We start from the raw sequence: 14,489 nt of genomic DNA on the forward strand, positions 1-14,489 counted from the left end.
CAGTTGAGAAGGAACTGACTGATGTTGGGTCGCACAGTGGTATATAGATGTCGCTCACAGTGTGTGACGGGGATGAGCATGTGACGGGGATGAGCCCAACAGGCACTGCTACCGAAGATCTCCAATCCCAGGCACAGGTACACCAGCACTCACAAAGTGAAGCACCCCTAGAGACACCACTCAACAAAGAATCTAATATTTAATCAGTGCTCTTTTTAACAGAGAAATCCAAGTGTGATAGGATCCCGATAAGAAGAGATAGCGAAAGGAAGCTTAAGAGGTTGAAATTATTCTACCTCTTCAAGATGGTCTGCGTGACATTTTCAGTCTAAAGCCACCTTGGCTATAGGTAAAAAAAACCAAAAAATTAAAACAGAGCAATACAATTAGATTAAAAAAAACTGTATGCTTAGCATATTTAGTCAAACTCTGTAAAAGTTAATTCCAGATAAATACAATCCATGTTGTTACAGTAAAAAAAGCAATATCCTAGATTTCTAGAATGGTCTCCTGTACCAGTTTCTTTCTAGCCCCCTATGCAGGACACATGTCTGAGACTCAACCATATCACCTTCCCTCCTCTCCAAGATCCAAGTCCTTTGTAATGGTTACCCTTTTTGTCATTAAAACTATGACAATCCATCATCCCATCAGGCACACAGCACTGGATTACATCAGCAATTCAACAATGAAATGGTTGATTAGGTGTGCCATTGGAAGGGGAGAGATGAGGAGAAGTGGAATAGTTTATTCTCTGTACAATAGCTATTGTTACCTATATCTGCCTATCATCATCATTCCTGTCCATCTCTGGAGTTATTCAATTTCCTCTCACACAACCTAAAATTGTAAATGCTTTTTTATCTTGCTCACACCTTAGTCATCCTAAAGTGTAAAGCTGACTGGATCCTGGTATGTATAACAATTTTCTCTGGCTATATATGTCAAATTGAATCTAGCTCACTGTGCACCCTAAGAGAGGGAGGGCTTATATTTTCTTATTACTCCCTCATTTCTTTATTCTGCTGTACCTCAAAAACAACAACTGACAGGTAAACATGTCTCCCATTCTCCTTTTCAATAATTTAAAGCTGATTTTTTTTGCCCTGCAGAGTTGTGTAATATTGGACCTTAAAACCAGTCACTGGTGCAGGACTGAACAAATACAGCCGGCCTTGGGTAATGGATCAGTGGGTCTCAGAGCAAGAGCAGAGATTCCATGACTTCGGACAAAAGGAACCAACATTTCTCTGCCTGGTAGGTAACTTAAAGTAATAAACTATGGTATCTGAAGCTGCTCACATTCTGATTGTCAGAAATATTCCCAATGAGAAATGGATTAGTGTATAGAGGGCAGTCAAAGGTGTATGACAATACACAGAACTCTGTAATAAAAAATTATAGTGACTCCACTATTTTATCATATAGGTGATACCACTGCATGTGCGCACACACAATATTTGAACATACACACATAATAACATTAGTGTACACCCCATTACACAACCCACATATTTTATGCCCACAATTTTCAAATATGGGTGCCTAAAGGTCAACATCTGAATCCATATTTAGACATTAAATCAGAAATGGGCATAATTTTAGAGGTTCTGAGAACCTACAACTGCTGTTCACTTCAATGACAGTTGAGGATGCTCAGCATACCTGAAAATCCCACTTCTATTTAGGTACCTAATTTAAGGCATCCATATTTGAAAGTTTTATCATAAATTTTGCTAAAACCCTTCATATTGATTTAAATGGTAGAATTCATTCTTTATAAGATACCCTGCTAAGAATGAGTTCTAATACAGGCAGGAAGTCAATCAATTACTTGCACTTTACATTGTTAGTGATAACTAACTTTAAAATTGTACCTCAGCAGAAAGTAAAACGTAGTCTTTGCCCTGAAGAGATTATAATCCAAGAAAGAAGGCATCATTTGAATTTTTATATTCAGAGGGGAGTACTATGGGAAGAAGGTGGCAAGATGGTTGTGGGATCATTTTAAAAACACATTAACTTGCACATTTCCAGTAACATGCACTCTGGTTATCTTACACTGGTAAGAAATGCAACAGAACACAGATTTTTCATTTGCAGGTCCATTTAGCCTCATTTTAGTTTTCCCTGCACAAAACATGATACCTATTTTAAATCTCACAGAAGTATTGTTTCTGGTAGTTTTAAACAGACAGGAAGAAAGACACCAATGGTAAGTATTCTTTCCCTGAAAATTAATGCATATTTGTGATGTGTGAAGTTCTTGTTCCCTTCTTCCTCCTCACAGATGTTTTTATTTTTGAAAAGTGAATGAAACTGTAAATAAGCTTAAAAAACAACATTACCCTATGTGAATTATATGTCCTTTTAAATCTTCTCCCACCTTCTCTGTTACTCCCAAATCTACTTTTTACTAGTTAAGGGTCTCTTGGTTCCTTATAGCATTGTGGCAGCAGCTTTGCTGCAGATGGTGGATAATTTAGTCACATTTAAAAAAAAAAAAAAAGGCTGAGGCCTCCTCTCCCCCCTCCTTTACTGATATCTCTGGCAGCAACACAGAGACTTCACTGGGCCTGGAAGTCATTAAGGTTCATTTCAAGCACCCTTGAATGACCAGCCTTCTTTCTGGCCTTCAATCAAGCTGCCTGAGAAACAGATGTTTAAATTGGACTTAAATTCTTAAACACTGACCCTGTAATTTGTAACACAAAACACAGACACAGTACAGGACCACAACACCACAATGTCAGTGTCTGCACAAAATAAAAACTAAGTTTTCTTGCACCTAATTTAGATCTTTAACAATGAGCTTATGCCTGTAATGATGGATAAAGATGATTTAAAAAAACAACAACATTTCTCTTAACTAAGGTAATACTAATTCCTCATGTTCTGCTCAGATTCAGCAATGTAAAACAATTAAGGTGACAGTCCCAAAATCAATTTAATGGCTAATGTGTATATCCTGTAAACATGAAACTGATCAAAACAATTAACTGAAGAGTCAAGGGACTAATCCCAAAATATTTTGCAACCATTAGAAAAGCATGAAACAGTGCCTAAGCAAAGTAAGTTTATACTAAGTTAAGTCTATAGCCCTCAACTTATTTGTGTCACATCCAATTCAACATTAAATGCTCTGTTCTTGTGCACAAAGACATACCGAAGATAGCAGTAGTGTCTAAGTTTAATCACTTAAAAAATAAAAATTATTAAAGAGTTGAAATGTCAAAGGAGTTATCTGTATGAAAACAAAAAGTTCTTGACCTTTTAGTGAAGCTTGCAGTTCACAAATAAATAGCTTGGACAGAACATTATTCATTCCCAACTACTCACAAAACCCACCAAACAAATCAACCCATTTTTAGCATGCAGTAATACTACTGTTTCAAATTAGTCAACTGTAGGTGGACATTGCTCTTAGAAAAGAAGTAGAAATTCCAATTGTAAAATAATAGAGAACCCACAGATTCCACAGTTGTTTTTGGAATTAATGAGGTCAAAGAGCTGCTTCTCTCCCTCATACACAAAGCTTAAATCACATTCTTAATGCCTGCAGCCCTATAAGTAGTTAGTACATAAAGTATATTTTTACAGTTTTGTTTTACATTTGGAAATTTTAGCTAGTTTCCAACAGAAAACAAAGGAGAAGGAGACTCACATCCTCTCGTCCCTTGAGACCATACAGCTGCACACCAAGGGTTTTAAGTGTTGAAGCACACTACCTAATATGGACACAACACTTAAACACAGTATTATAGTTAACTATTTTATTACTAACCTGTTGAAAACACTTGGAGTTGGGCTGTGATCACGTTCTCTGTCTCTCTCTCTGGTACGTTCTCGTTCCCTATCACGATCACGATCACGATCCCTCTCTCGGTCTCTCTCTCTTTCTCGTTCCCTATCTTTCTCTCTTCGTGCATAATAATCCCACTGTTTGCTGGTGTCCACAAGACTAGGCCACGAAGGAGCAGAACCTGCAAGGTGCGGAAAGGTGACTAAAGAAAAAAATGCTGGTATTAGCAAGAACAAAAGCTGGTAAAATATAGTATGATTCACTCTTGAAATGAGAGAGAGTTTTGTACATGCACAATTTTTCCATCACAAGTCTACATATTACTTGAAACTAGGTACAGTATTTTACTATGATGGCAATCCAAGATCTCAGACACTCTTCTGTTGCATTTTAATTCCGAGGATGTATGGTTACCAGTATACATTGTTTCTTCAGATATATATCATGCAGAATGTCTGAATTCTAGGTCACTACAAATAAAATGGTCACACAAACACTTCCTAAGAAGGATCAGATTTTTTTATGTGATTAGCTTAGTTTTACTTTTGCAAAACAAACGGAAATAAAATAGCTAGAACAAACATAGAACCTTTTAAATGATGTGGCTCTGGAAGTATAATTAAAAAAGGGGGAGGAAAGAGTGTTTCCTACTTTGGTTAGTTTAATTATTTTAAAGAAAACATTATGGAAGTAAAAAGGTACGCAAAATAAAAATAGTTGCAACTAAATGTACAATTTTTGACAGTTACATTCCATAATTTTTCTCAAGAGTTCATATTCTACACTATATATTTTTCAAAGCATTTCCAATTATAGAACATAATAGTAAATGTGGAAGTCTCTTCTGTAAATTAGCCTTGGGGAAGCTATTATAACTAGCTAAAGGAAATAATTATTTTGTTTATCTTATACAAATATACCATTCAAATAAACGTTCACCAGAACCAGTTACTACTAAAACATATTACATTTTGAGAAAATGAAATATGTCCTTCAGTTTAAGACTTTTTGTAAAATACAATATACTTGTTTAGAGGAGAAAAATTTTAACCAGACTTCCTGATAAGATAACATCCTCTTGCACTCAAGAATTTTCTGTAACCAGCAGTGGGATAGAAAGACTCTCCAGTATGCTCTGATGTCAGGAAGACATCAAAATGATTAGAGACCTGGCTTGGTAGCCCTAAGATAATGCTCAATGGGGCAATTGGAGTGCCTCATTCTATCCCACAATGACTGCTTTATTTTACTGAGACACAGCACTCTCTAGTGGACTTAGGGTCTCAAAATTAGGAATTCCCGAGTGCTCTTATCTGCTTTGCGACCAACTCACTCTGTGTGGCTTTAGGTAAATCAGTTTAACTGCAGTGAGTTACCACTTTTCTCCATCTGTAAAATAGAATAATACTTCTCTAACTCATGTGTTGTTATGAGGGCAAGTTAACTGTACAGAGCTTTCAAAAATACATAAGTGCACGAAGAGGCAGCACTAATGGGTTCTGACAAGAGTCATGTTCAGTCTTCTTTGTCTAAGATGCCTATGAATGTGCCTGCAGCAGGGTGCTTGAGCAGAAGTGTAAAATGCTGGTTTGCCAAGGGCTCCATGAACTAATACAAAAGATCCTTTGAGAGGGGGGAGATGGAGGGAGGGAGGAGGAACTTCAGCCTTAAAATACTATTTCCAGTGACATCCCATATAATGCATAACAGCAGCAATACAGTGCTTTACATCTACAAAATGCTGAACAAACATTAGTTGATGTTTGAGTTTAGGAATATAGGGAAAACGAGGAGTTAAAAAAAATCCTAGAACAATGTTTTGTTTATTATGCTGCCGAAACTGAAATTCTTCTATGTAAGGAAAGCAACCAGAAATAGCAAAACAAACAGTTGGACTTTAAAGACTGCTAATTTCCTTAACTTGCCATGATTTCAACAAGGTATGTATGATCTCCAGGGCTTGAATACACTGGATGAGAGAGACTATTCTAATTTTAAAATATGATGATATATTTACTAAATTATATTATTTACACAAATTAAGTTGCAAAACACAAACAGTAATGATTTTTACTTATTATGGAATCTACATCCAGGCTGATTCTGTCTGCTCCCCCCTACGCAATAACTACAGCGATTTCCATATCCTGCCAGACAAATACCCAGAAAATTCATCTGACATAAGCAAAGTATGTCATTTGCATCTCAGTGACCTAACGTGACCGAGTGCTCTGGCTTTATATAGCTCTGATTGCAGCTATTCAGATTTCATCTATAAGAGTTCTCAACATGCAAGAAGTTAAAAAATAGAATTGCTTTCAAACATAATCAAGATTAGTATTTTGGGTCTTCTACTAAGAACAAATTTAAATATTTTGTTTCTTCGTGATGGATTTGTACTAAACTTCATACTGAAACAACGCTACTGATAATTTTGGCAATTGATCTTTGATTATCAGCAGGTAAGTATGCCCAGTGGTCTGTGATGGGAAGTTAGATGGGATGGGATCTGAGTTACTGCAGAGAATTCTTTCCTGGGTGCTGGCAGGTGAGCCTTGCCCACATGTTCAGGGTTTAACTGATCACCATATTTGGGGTCGGGAAGGAATTTTCCTCTGGGGCAGATTGGCAGAGGCCCTGGAGGTTTTTCGCCTTCCTCTGCAGCATGGGACATGGGTCACTTGCTGGAGGATTCTCTGCAGCTTGAGGTCTTCAAACCACAATTTGAGGACTTCAATAACTCAGACATAGGTTAGGGGTTTGTTATAGAAGTGGATGGGTAAGATTCTGTGGCCTGCTTTGTGCAGGAGGTCAGACTAGATGATCATAATGGTCCCTTCTGACCTTAAAGTCTATGAGTCTATTTCTAGATTGGGAGAGAGGAGTAGCAAATAAGGTTGGTGATTGTTATTTCAGGTATGGGAAACTTTCGATTTATTCAATACAGCTGGAGACTAACTCTGCTTTGAGAACAGTTTCATACAAATAAGACTATACTGTGTCATGTACAATAACAAAACATTAGCTGATCTTATTTGTGTTGTAGAAAAAACTGTTTTTAGAACTTTTTTGCAATACTTACACTAAATTTGTAATTCCATTTAAAATGGATAGAGAACATTAGACTGGGAAGAGTATCAGCACTCACAGACCTATGAGTAAACATCACCTCAAAACCCACAGTTAGAGGGAAGACCGGGGCACCAGATTAGAAATTCTGATCATGTCTGCCTCATTTTTCCTAGAAGACCCTATGGACAACTGGAGAACTGATAGCTTTATGACAGAGAAATTAAGTGATTTTAAACTGTTGACAATTTTGTTTTTTGTTAATACTAATACTACTGCAACTTTCAAGAGAAAAAGATGTATTTCTTAAGGATTCAAGCAACTCTGGTCCTTTCAATTAAGAACTAAGAGAGCTCACAATCCACGTCTCAGACTTCTAGCAAAGCCTAAGAAGGCTAGACAACATTCCTGACATTCTAAGATAAAACACCAGCAGGAAAACAAAATCAAAAATAAAAAGCCCTTTATAGCATTCATTTATAAAAGAGAACTAGCAAGCATTTTTTAAACCTTATGAAGCAAAAAAAAACCCAGACAAGTCAATTTTTTGCTCTTTGAAAGTCACCTTTAAACATCTTCCTTTATAATCTCCTTCATAAAATTCAGTCTAAAAAATCTAGTATGTTCAAGCAACATTAATGAAGTTGATTATAGTAGGCCAACTTCTGCCATGCATTCAAAAACAGTCTTAAGGAGTAAAAATAGATATTTAGTTGATAATTTAAGACAGAATCACCCTTCAAATCAGAAAAGTCAAAGCAGCAGGAATCATGGCAAGAGAAGTCTGTTGATTTGCAGAGTATGAAAAAAGTGCTTATTTGAGCGTAGAAAACAGCAAGGCTCCTATTTTGTCAAATGTATACCATATAAAAGAATAGCATTTATATAGCCCTAATATATGCTTAATTGGTTTAAACTACTATGTAATCAAAAAGAAAATAAGTAAATATGATATTGATTATATCAATTAACTATGTTCCATAAAACATTTTACAAACTATATGTTTATAAATGATTGAAAATATGTAGGGATATACTGAAAATAAATTATTTTTCTCAAACGGGTGATATTTTTATATTTAACATACTGCTCATGTTAAAAAATGTCATATTTTCAAAAGTATCTTTACAATATGTTTCTCTCCTTGTGGGTCACTATACATGCCTGGCAACATTAAGGCCTTTTCTCTATCGTGAGTAGCTGAGTGCATTAATATTTTTGCCTAAATTAATGCTGAAGGCATCTGTATTCAGATGAGTTTTTTGTTTTCTCTAGGCTTCTCTTTTTCTTTCTTTCTTTCTCTTTCCTCAACACATGGTTCTGTCTGGTTTCCTTCAATTCTGTCCCTCTGCCCTTTGGGAAAGTAACTAGAGTTCAGCATTACTGACCGTTCCAGTCATCCAATGTTCCTCCAACAGCATCCTCAAAGATTGTCTCTTGAGATTTTTTCTTCTGCCGGATGATACCAGATGAGCACCCTTACTCAGATGAATGAGACAACTAGTCCAGACCTTCGCCCTAAGATTGAGTGATGCATACCACACCAAACTCTGGCTGGATCTGATGGTAGAATCTTTATTGGAAATCTTTTCTGCATTGTGCAGCCTCTCAAGATCACCAGTCCTTCCTTGGCTCTATCCAAAGAACTTTTAACCTGAGCCTTTGGAAATTATTTTGACAAGGCCCACTTGCAAAGTCTTGATTAGAAAGGGGTTGTCTTGTATCAGATTACAGCACCAAATGAGGATTAGCAACTCACTACTCATGCCTTTGGAGACCTTTTTAGGAGAAAGTCGCCCAGAGTCATGATGACAGAGCTTCTTACACAAGCTTACTGAATCTGTGTTTTAGTTCTAGACTCTTTCTGAGATCCTCTATTGCTCCTGAGGTATTAGGGTGCCTTATACCAATATTGGGCACAGATGCCACTTTGAACTACTAAAGCGATTCTTTTATATCTGTTAGACTCTGATATCACTAATCATAGGTGGGTTTTTTGTTTGGTTTTGGTCTTGCTACTGATTGCAGAGACAGGCTAGTATGAGTAGCCAACCCGCCTTTCAATCAGATTTCAAAGAGTGATGTTGAGCAATCACTCTTCTGAGAGCTCTTTTGTGTAGGGTTCCTCAAAATTTATCATCCCTTCTCTAGTGGGCTCACAGACAGTTGAACAGAAAATAGCAAGACATTTGGGCTGAAATCATCAGTATGCAGGTAACACAGCCAGATGCTTTTTTTCAAAAAACAGATGGTCCAGTGTCTACTTTTCCAGAAATTAGAATATGAATAGAAATGAGCAGTCTGAGGCTCAATCCAGACAAAACTGAGAAGATACTTAGTCCTAGCAGGCTAAGGAACTGATGGGTTTGGCAAAGCTGGCACTTGGCTCCTGTTATTAAAGGGGCTCAACCACCTGTTTCAAAGCAGGCCCACAATTTTGGGAATCCAAAAATACTCCTATTACTCTTGTTTTCTGAGGCAGCATCTATAGACAAAAGTGATATTTCTCCCATCTGAGTCTGCTAAGATGTTTACAACCACTTCTCCACAGCTGTGTACTGTGGCAGTCAATTCTGAGTTGTGATCCACATATCAGATTATTTCAATACCCTTTTGGGAAGCTAGGGCCAACGCAGAATATAACAGCATCCTACTTTATGTCACCCACAGGGAACATTTTGTTCTCTAAAAATTGTAAACTTCCAAATTGCATCTGAGTACAAATGCAAGATATAGTCTATAAAGCTCCGCATGGTTTTGGTCCACATTAATCACTCCTTATACACTGCTGCAACAATTGAGATAAGGTGGGAACCTCTTGCAGGTAGGTAACAGGAGGTCTATGTGGCAGAAACTCACTCTCCACATTTGCCGGACAAAGTCCAAGTCTACTGACCTTCAAAGAATGACTGAAAAACATCTATTACCAAGGAAGTTTGTTATGAAATATGTACTGTATCCAAGACAAATCTATTCACTAAAAAAGCAGCTTATTTTTTCAATACTGTAGATATCCCCCGTGAAAATTCATGGCACATTTTATACATTTAGTAAATAAAAATTTTATGTACACTAAAAACCAGGAATTAAATCTAGAAGAATTAAAATGTACATGAGGAAACTGACTTAATAAATTATAAATGAATTCTTAAACTTGAGTGCCTTTAGTAAATGGGATCAAGAACTAAGCCCCTCATTTTCTCTCAAGTTACAGCAATTCTGACAGACAGAAATACAGAGAAGCCATCCAATCAAAACTTGTATTGTATTTTGATAATGGTAAAATATTTTGCTTTTTAGGAATGAAGTTGTTAGGCTGGAAAAACCATGTACTGGATTTGTATGTTTTAAGGAGACAATACATTCCTACTCTCTGAAATAAAAAGTGATGCTCAAAAGTTAGGGTTTCAGACTTGCTACTGGCATCTGAGCCAGCTATGTGCTGGGGAAGAGGAGAGGAAGCACCACATGTTCCTTTCTAATTAACTTTTCCAACTGACTTAATGAGCAACAGCCATAGGTTTCAGGAGGGAGCCATTTCCAGCTTGTTTTCGCTGGAGAGAGATTCACCACAATGGATCATGTTAGAGAGAATAAGAGAAGAGAATGGGAAAAAAATCCAGATACAGTAACTCCTCACTTAACGTAGTTACGTTCCTGAAAAAATGGGACTTTAAGCGAAATGATGTTAAGCGAATCCAATTTCCCCATAAGAATTAATGTAAATGAGGGGGTTAGGTTCCCGGGAAATTTTTTTCACCAGACAAAAGACTACACACACACACACACACACACACACTATAAGTTTGAAACAATTTAATACTGGTACACAGTGATGATGATTGTGAAGCTTGATTGAGGTAGAAGAGTTAGAGGGTGGGATATTTCCCTTACCGCTAAATGATGAACTAGCAATTGGCTGAGCCCTCAAGGGTTAACTCTCTCACTCTGCAAGGCAGCAGGAATGGAGGGAGATATGTGCATTTCCCTTAAGTACACTGCCTTGTTAATTAGATAAGGTAATTAGGTAATAATTGGAGATATACCAATCTCCTAGAACTGGAAGGAACCTTGAAAGGTCATTGAGTCCAGCCCCCTGCCTTCACTAGCAGGACCAATTTTTGCCCCAGATCCCTAAGTGGCCTCCTCAAGGATTGAACTCACAACCCTGGGTTTAGCAGGCCAATGCTCAAACCACTGAGCTATCCCTCCCCCCCAAGATCAGCTTGCTGAGAGGGCAGCTGCTGCAAGCTCCCTCCCTCCTGAACCCTGCTCTATGGAAGATGGGGTAAGTGGGGTGCAGGAGCAGGAGGAAGGTGGACACCCTGATATTAGCCCCCCTTTTCCTTCCCTCCTCCCCATCCCCGGCACAGCAAGCAGGAGTCTCAGGGAGCAGCTCCAAGGCAGAGGGCAGGAGCAGCACATGGCAGTGGGGGGAGGGACACAGCTGAATTGCAGGCAGCTGCTGCACAGGGAACTTAGGGGAGTGGGGAGCTGATAGGGGGGCTGCCGGTCCACCTTGGTTCCAAGCCTGTACCAGCTAGCTGCAAGGGGCTCTCTTCCTGCAAACAGTAGACAAAGCAGGCAGCTGCCAAACGATGTTAGAAGGGCACATTACACAACTTTAAATGAGCATGTTCCCTAATTGATCAGCAACATAACAACGTTAACCAGGACGACTAAGTGAGAAGTTACTGTACTATGTTATTTAACATAGAAAAGACAGTTAAAAAAAATAAATACTTGCATACATGCATTAATCAGATCACATCTGTCTTCTACTACAGGAGTCAATTTGACCAACATCTGTGATCAGTTACCTGAAAAATAAAATTCTGGTATGCCCATTCACAACTAAATGTCCCTTCAATTTTCCATTTTTTTTCCTCACTTGCTGCTTGGCCCTCACATCCACATATATGCACTGCTGCTGATTTTACTTTGCCCAGGAGACAGGAAAATATTCATTGCAAGGATGACATTAATATCAACCCTAAAGGCCAATCACAGCCTTCTAAAGTAGAAAATGCTGAGCTGGTTCTGCCACTATCTAGCAGCAATAAAGGTGGCTGGAAATAGCTTAGCCCTTGTAACCAAAACATTCCCCAATGTGAAATAGACTTCAACTGAGAGTACACCTGCAGCCAAGAGCAAAAGAGCAAACTATAGTGGGTGGATGGGTTTTTTTTCTTTATAAGCAGTGTAGTTAGTAACATCTATAATTAATTTTCAGCACTTTCCATGGTAAGACCCTTTTCCATTTGCTTATAACTTTGCAAAACTTTAATATTTGGGTGCAAATTTTCCAGGCTGGGTGTCTGCCTTAGTCTGAATTTTTTGGGGTAAATTTCCAGAAGCATGGTTCATCTATTTCTGAGAACAAAGTTAAAGACAAATAGATTGTTTTGCCCATATTCAAAAATTCCTCCTACTGTTTCACTAAGACACTCCAGGCTCTAGGAAGCATTAAGAAGATGCTTTGGAGAAAGGACTTAAAGTTAAGGTAGGGAGATTGCCCTGAGGTCAGGGATATGTCTTTTGCCATTCCTATGAAAATCCACCCTAATTTGACCAAGTTATGAGCCTTTAAAAATGGTCAGTAGAGATTTGTTAGGAGTTTGGCAGGTAAATTTTTTGAAGACGCTGTCTGTACTAAGCATACTCTGTCCCAGGGCTGCAGGGTCTGAGCAGCACTTTCTCTGAAATTGCTGCTTCCAGCACCCAGGGGGCCCTACGGCACAGCAATTGAGAGCAGGGAGAATGGGGGAGAAAAAGAAGAGACAGTCATGGAAAAGACAGAATGGGAATGTGGGGACTGGAATGAGAAGTAGAGAACAGAGATGGTGACCAGCAAAATGTGCACCTTATCTCACTCTAGTGGCTGGCCCACAGAGCACGACAACCTACTACTGCTATCATTTACTCTTAGCTCAAGTGGCAGATGCTGTGCATCTCAAGTTTCTAATCCTGAAGATAAATTATTTGGATATTGGTATGATTACACAGGATGGAACTGTTGGTTTTTCAGTTTGCTTTTTTAAAAAGCTAGGACATTTTAAAAAACTACAAAAATACATTGAAAAATGTTTGCAAACTCAAGCACTTAGAAGTTAGGAATGACAGAGTTAAGGTCATTCATGTAACATTAATAATATATGGAGATATACCTATCTCATAGAACTGGAAGGGACCCTGAAAGGTCATCGAGTCCAGCCCCCTGCCTTCATCAAGTACTGATTTTGCCCCAGATCCCTAAGTGACCCCCTCAAGGATTGAACTCACAATGCTGGGTTTAGCAGACCAATGCTCAAACCACTGAGCTATCCCTCCCAAAGGATTGAGCCCTGCCCTGAAGAATTTGCAGTCATAGAATATCAGGGTTGGAAGGGACCTAAGGAGATCATCAAGTCCAACCCCCTGCTCAAAGCAGGGCCAATCCCCAGACAGATTTTTGCCCCAAATGGCCCCCTCAAGGATTGAACTCACAACCCTGGGTTTAGCAGGCCACTGCTCAAACCATTGAGCTATCCCCAAGATTTACATTAATCATAAAATTAATTACATTAAATGTCTTTTAAATTTAAATTAAATACAGTTTTGTTTTTTAAATAAACCTACTTAAATTTACATTTCAAATTGACAACCTATGTTGAGGAGGCCTAACCTTATAATAACAACTTCAATAAGCTATTAAATGATTTACATTAAATACAAAAAAATAATATTAAGCTGTACATGTTTGTTGCCAAGTTTTAAAGAAAGGCAAACCACTAACTGGTGGACGTCACTGCTAAGCACCTAGAACCAGAGTCTGCCGAAGTACTAGACAAGCTTTTGACAACAGTTGCCTCCCTTTTGCAGGTGCAGGAAAAAAACCTGTCATTTCAGTTTACTCAACTAACAGTTACATTACTCTTCAAAGTTATTAAACTAATTGGGAGTTTAAAAAGGAGAGCTTGTTTTCCTCTTCCAATCTATGAATAAAAACTAAGTGTGAGAGGTTGAGATCTACTAGTTCTAAAGCCTTGATGGACATAGTGATGCAGAAACAATCAGCTTAATTAACTAACTACAGACAATACTTCCTTTCTTTAAAAAATCAGTTAGCTTTAAAAGCAAAATGTGTTTTGATATATTTAATCATTTTTTCTTATGTTTCCAGCACTTACAGTAGTTTTATTTAATAAAAAAGAAGGTGCTGTTGTGCATTTTTAATTGAATTTGAATTACCATCCAAACAGAACTTGACACAAATCACAAGTAAAAAATTAATCCTTATCTAGTAAATAAGAAATGCATTATTCACAATTTTCTAACATGTAAAAATCAAGAATCTGAATAAATGTAAATTAAGTTATATAAACTGCTTAAGTAAATGTGTAGAGATATAGTGTATCCTCCTGGTTAGCAAAAAAAGAGTATCAAACTTGGCATAAAGACTGTACTGAGTTTTTAAGTCAACATGTTTTAATGAGTACCAACAAATGAGAATCAATTTTTCTTTAGGAAAAGAACGTAAGTACAAATGCAAAACACAATTAAAACACTACTACTCAACTACTTGCCTTCCATTGCCATCTGCAACAAGTTTACAGCACGTGCAGGAAAAATACCTTA

General features: G+C 37.7%; 1 protein-coding gene across 16 annotated transcripts in view; it reads right to left on the reverse strand.

The window, feature by feature from the left end:
• Nucleotides 1-14,489, reverse strand: part of FIP1L1 (factor interacting with PAPOLA and CPSF1) — an 81,971-nt gene that overhangs the window by 12,431 nt on the left and 55,051 nt on the right. For 14 of the 16 annotated variants that reach the window (XM_039542586.1, XM_039542595.1, XM_039542592.1 and 11 more), the window contains one exon: nucleotides 3,785-4,004. In XM_039542586.1, the coding sequence (XP_039398520.1) occupies nucleotides 3,785-4,004 (220 nt within the window). The remainder of the gene's footprint in view (nucleotides 1-3,784; nucleotides 4,005-14,489) is intronic. The other 2 variants (XM_039542587.1, XM_039542591.1) reach the window with 1 other exon arrangement.

Source organism: Mauremys reevesii, linkage group 5, assembly GCF_016161935.1.
Source record: "Mauremys reevesii isolate NIE-2019 linkage group 5, ASM1616193v1, whole genome shotgun sequence".
Taxonomy (NCBI): domain Eukaryota; kingdom Metazoa; phylum Chordata; order Testudines; family Geoemydidae; genus Mauremys; species Mauremys reevesii.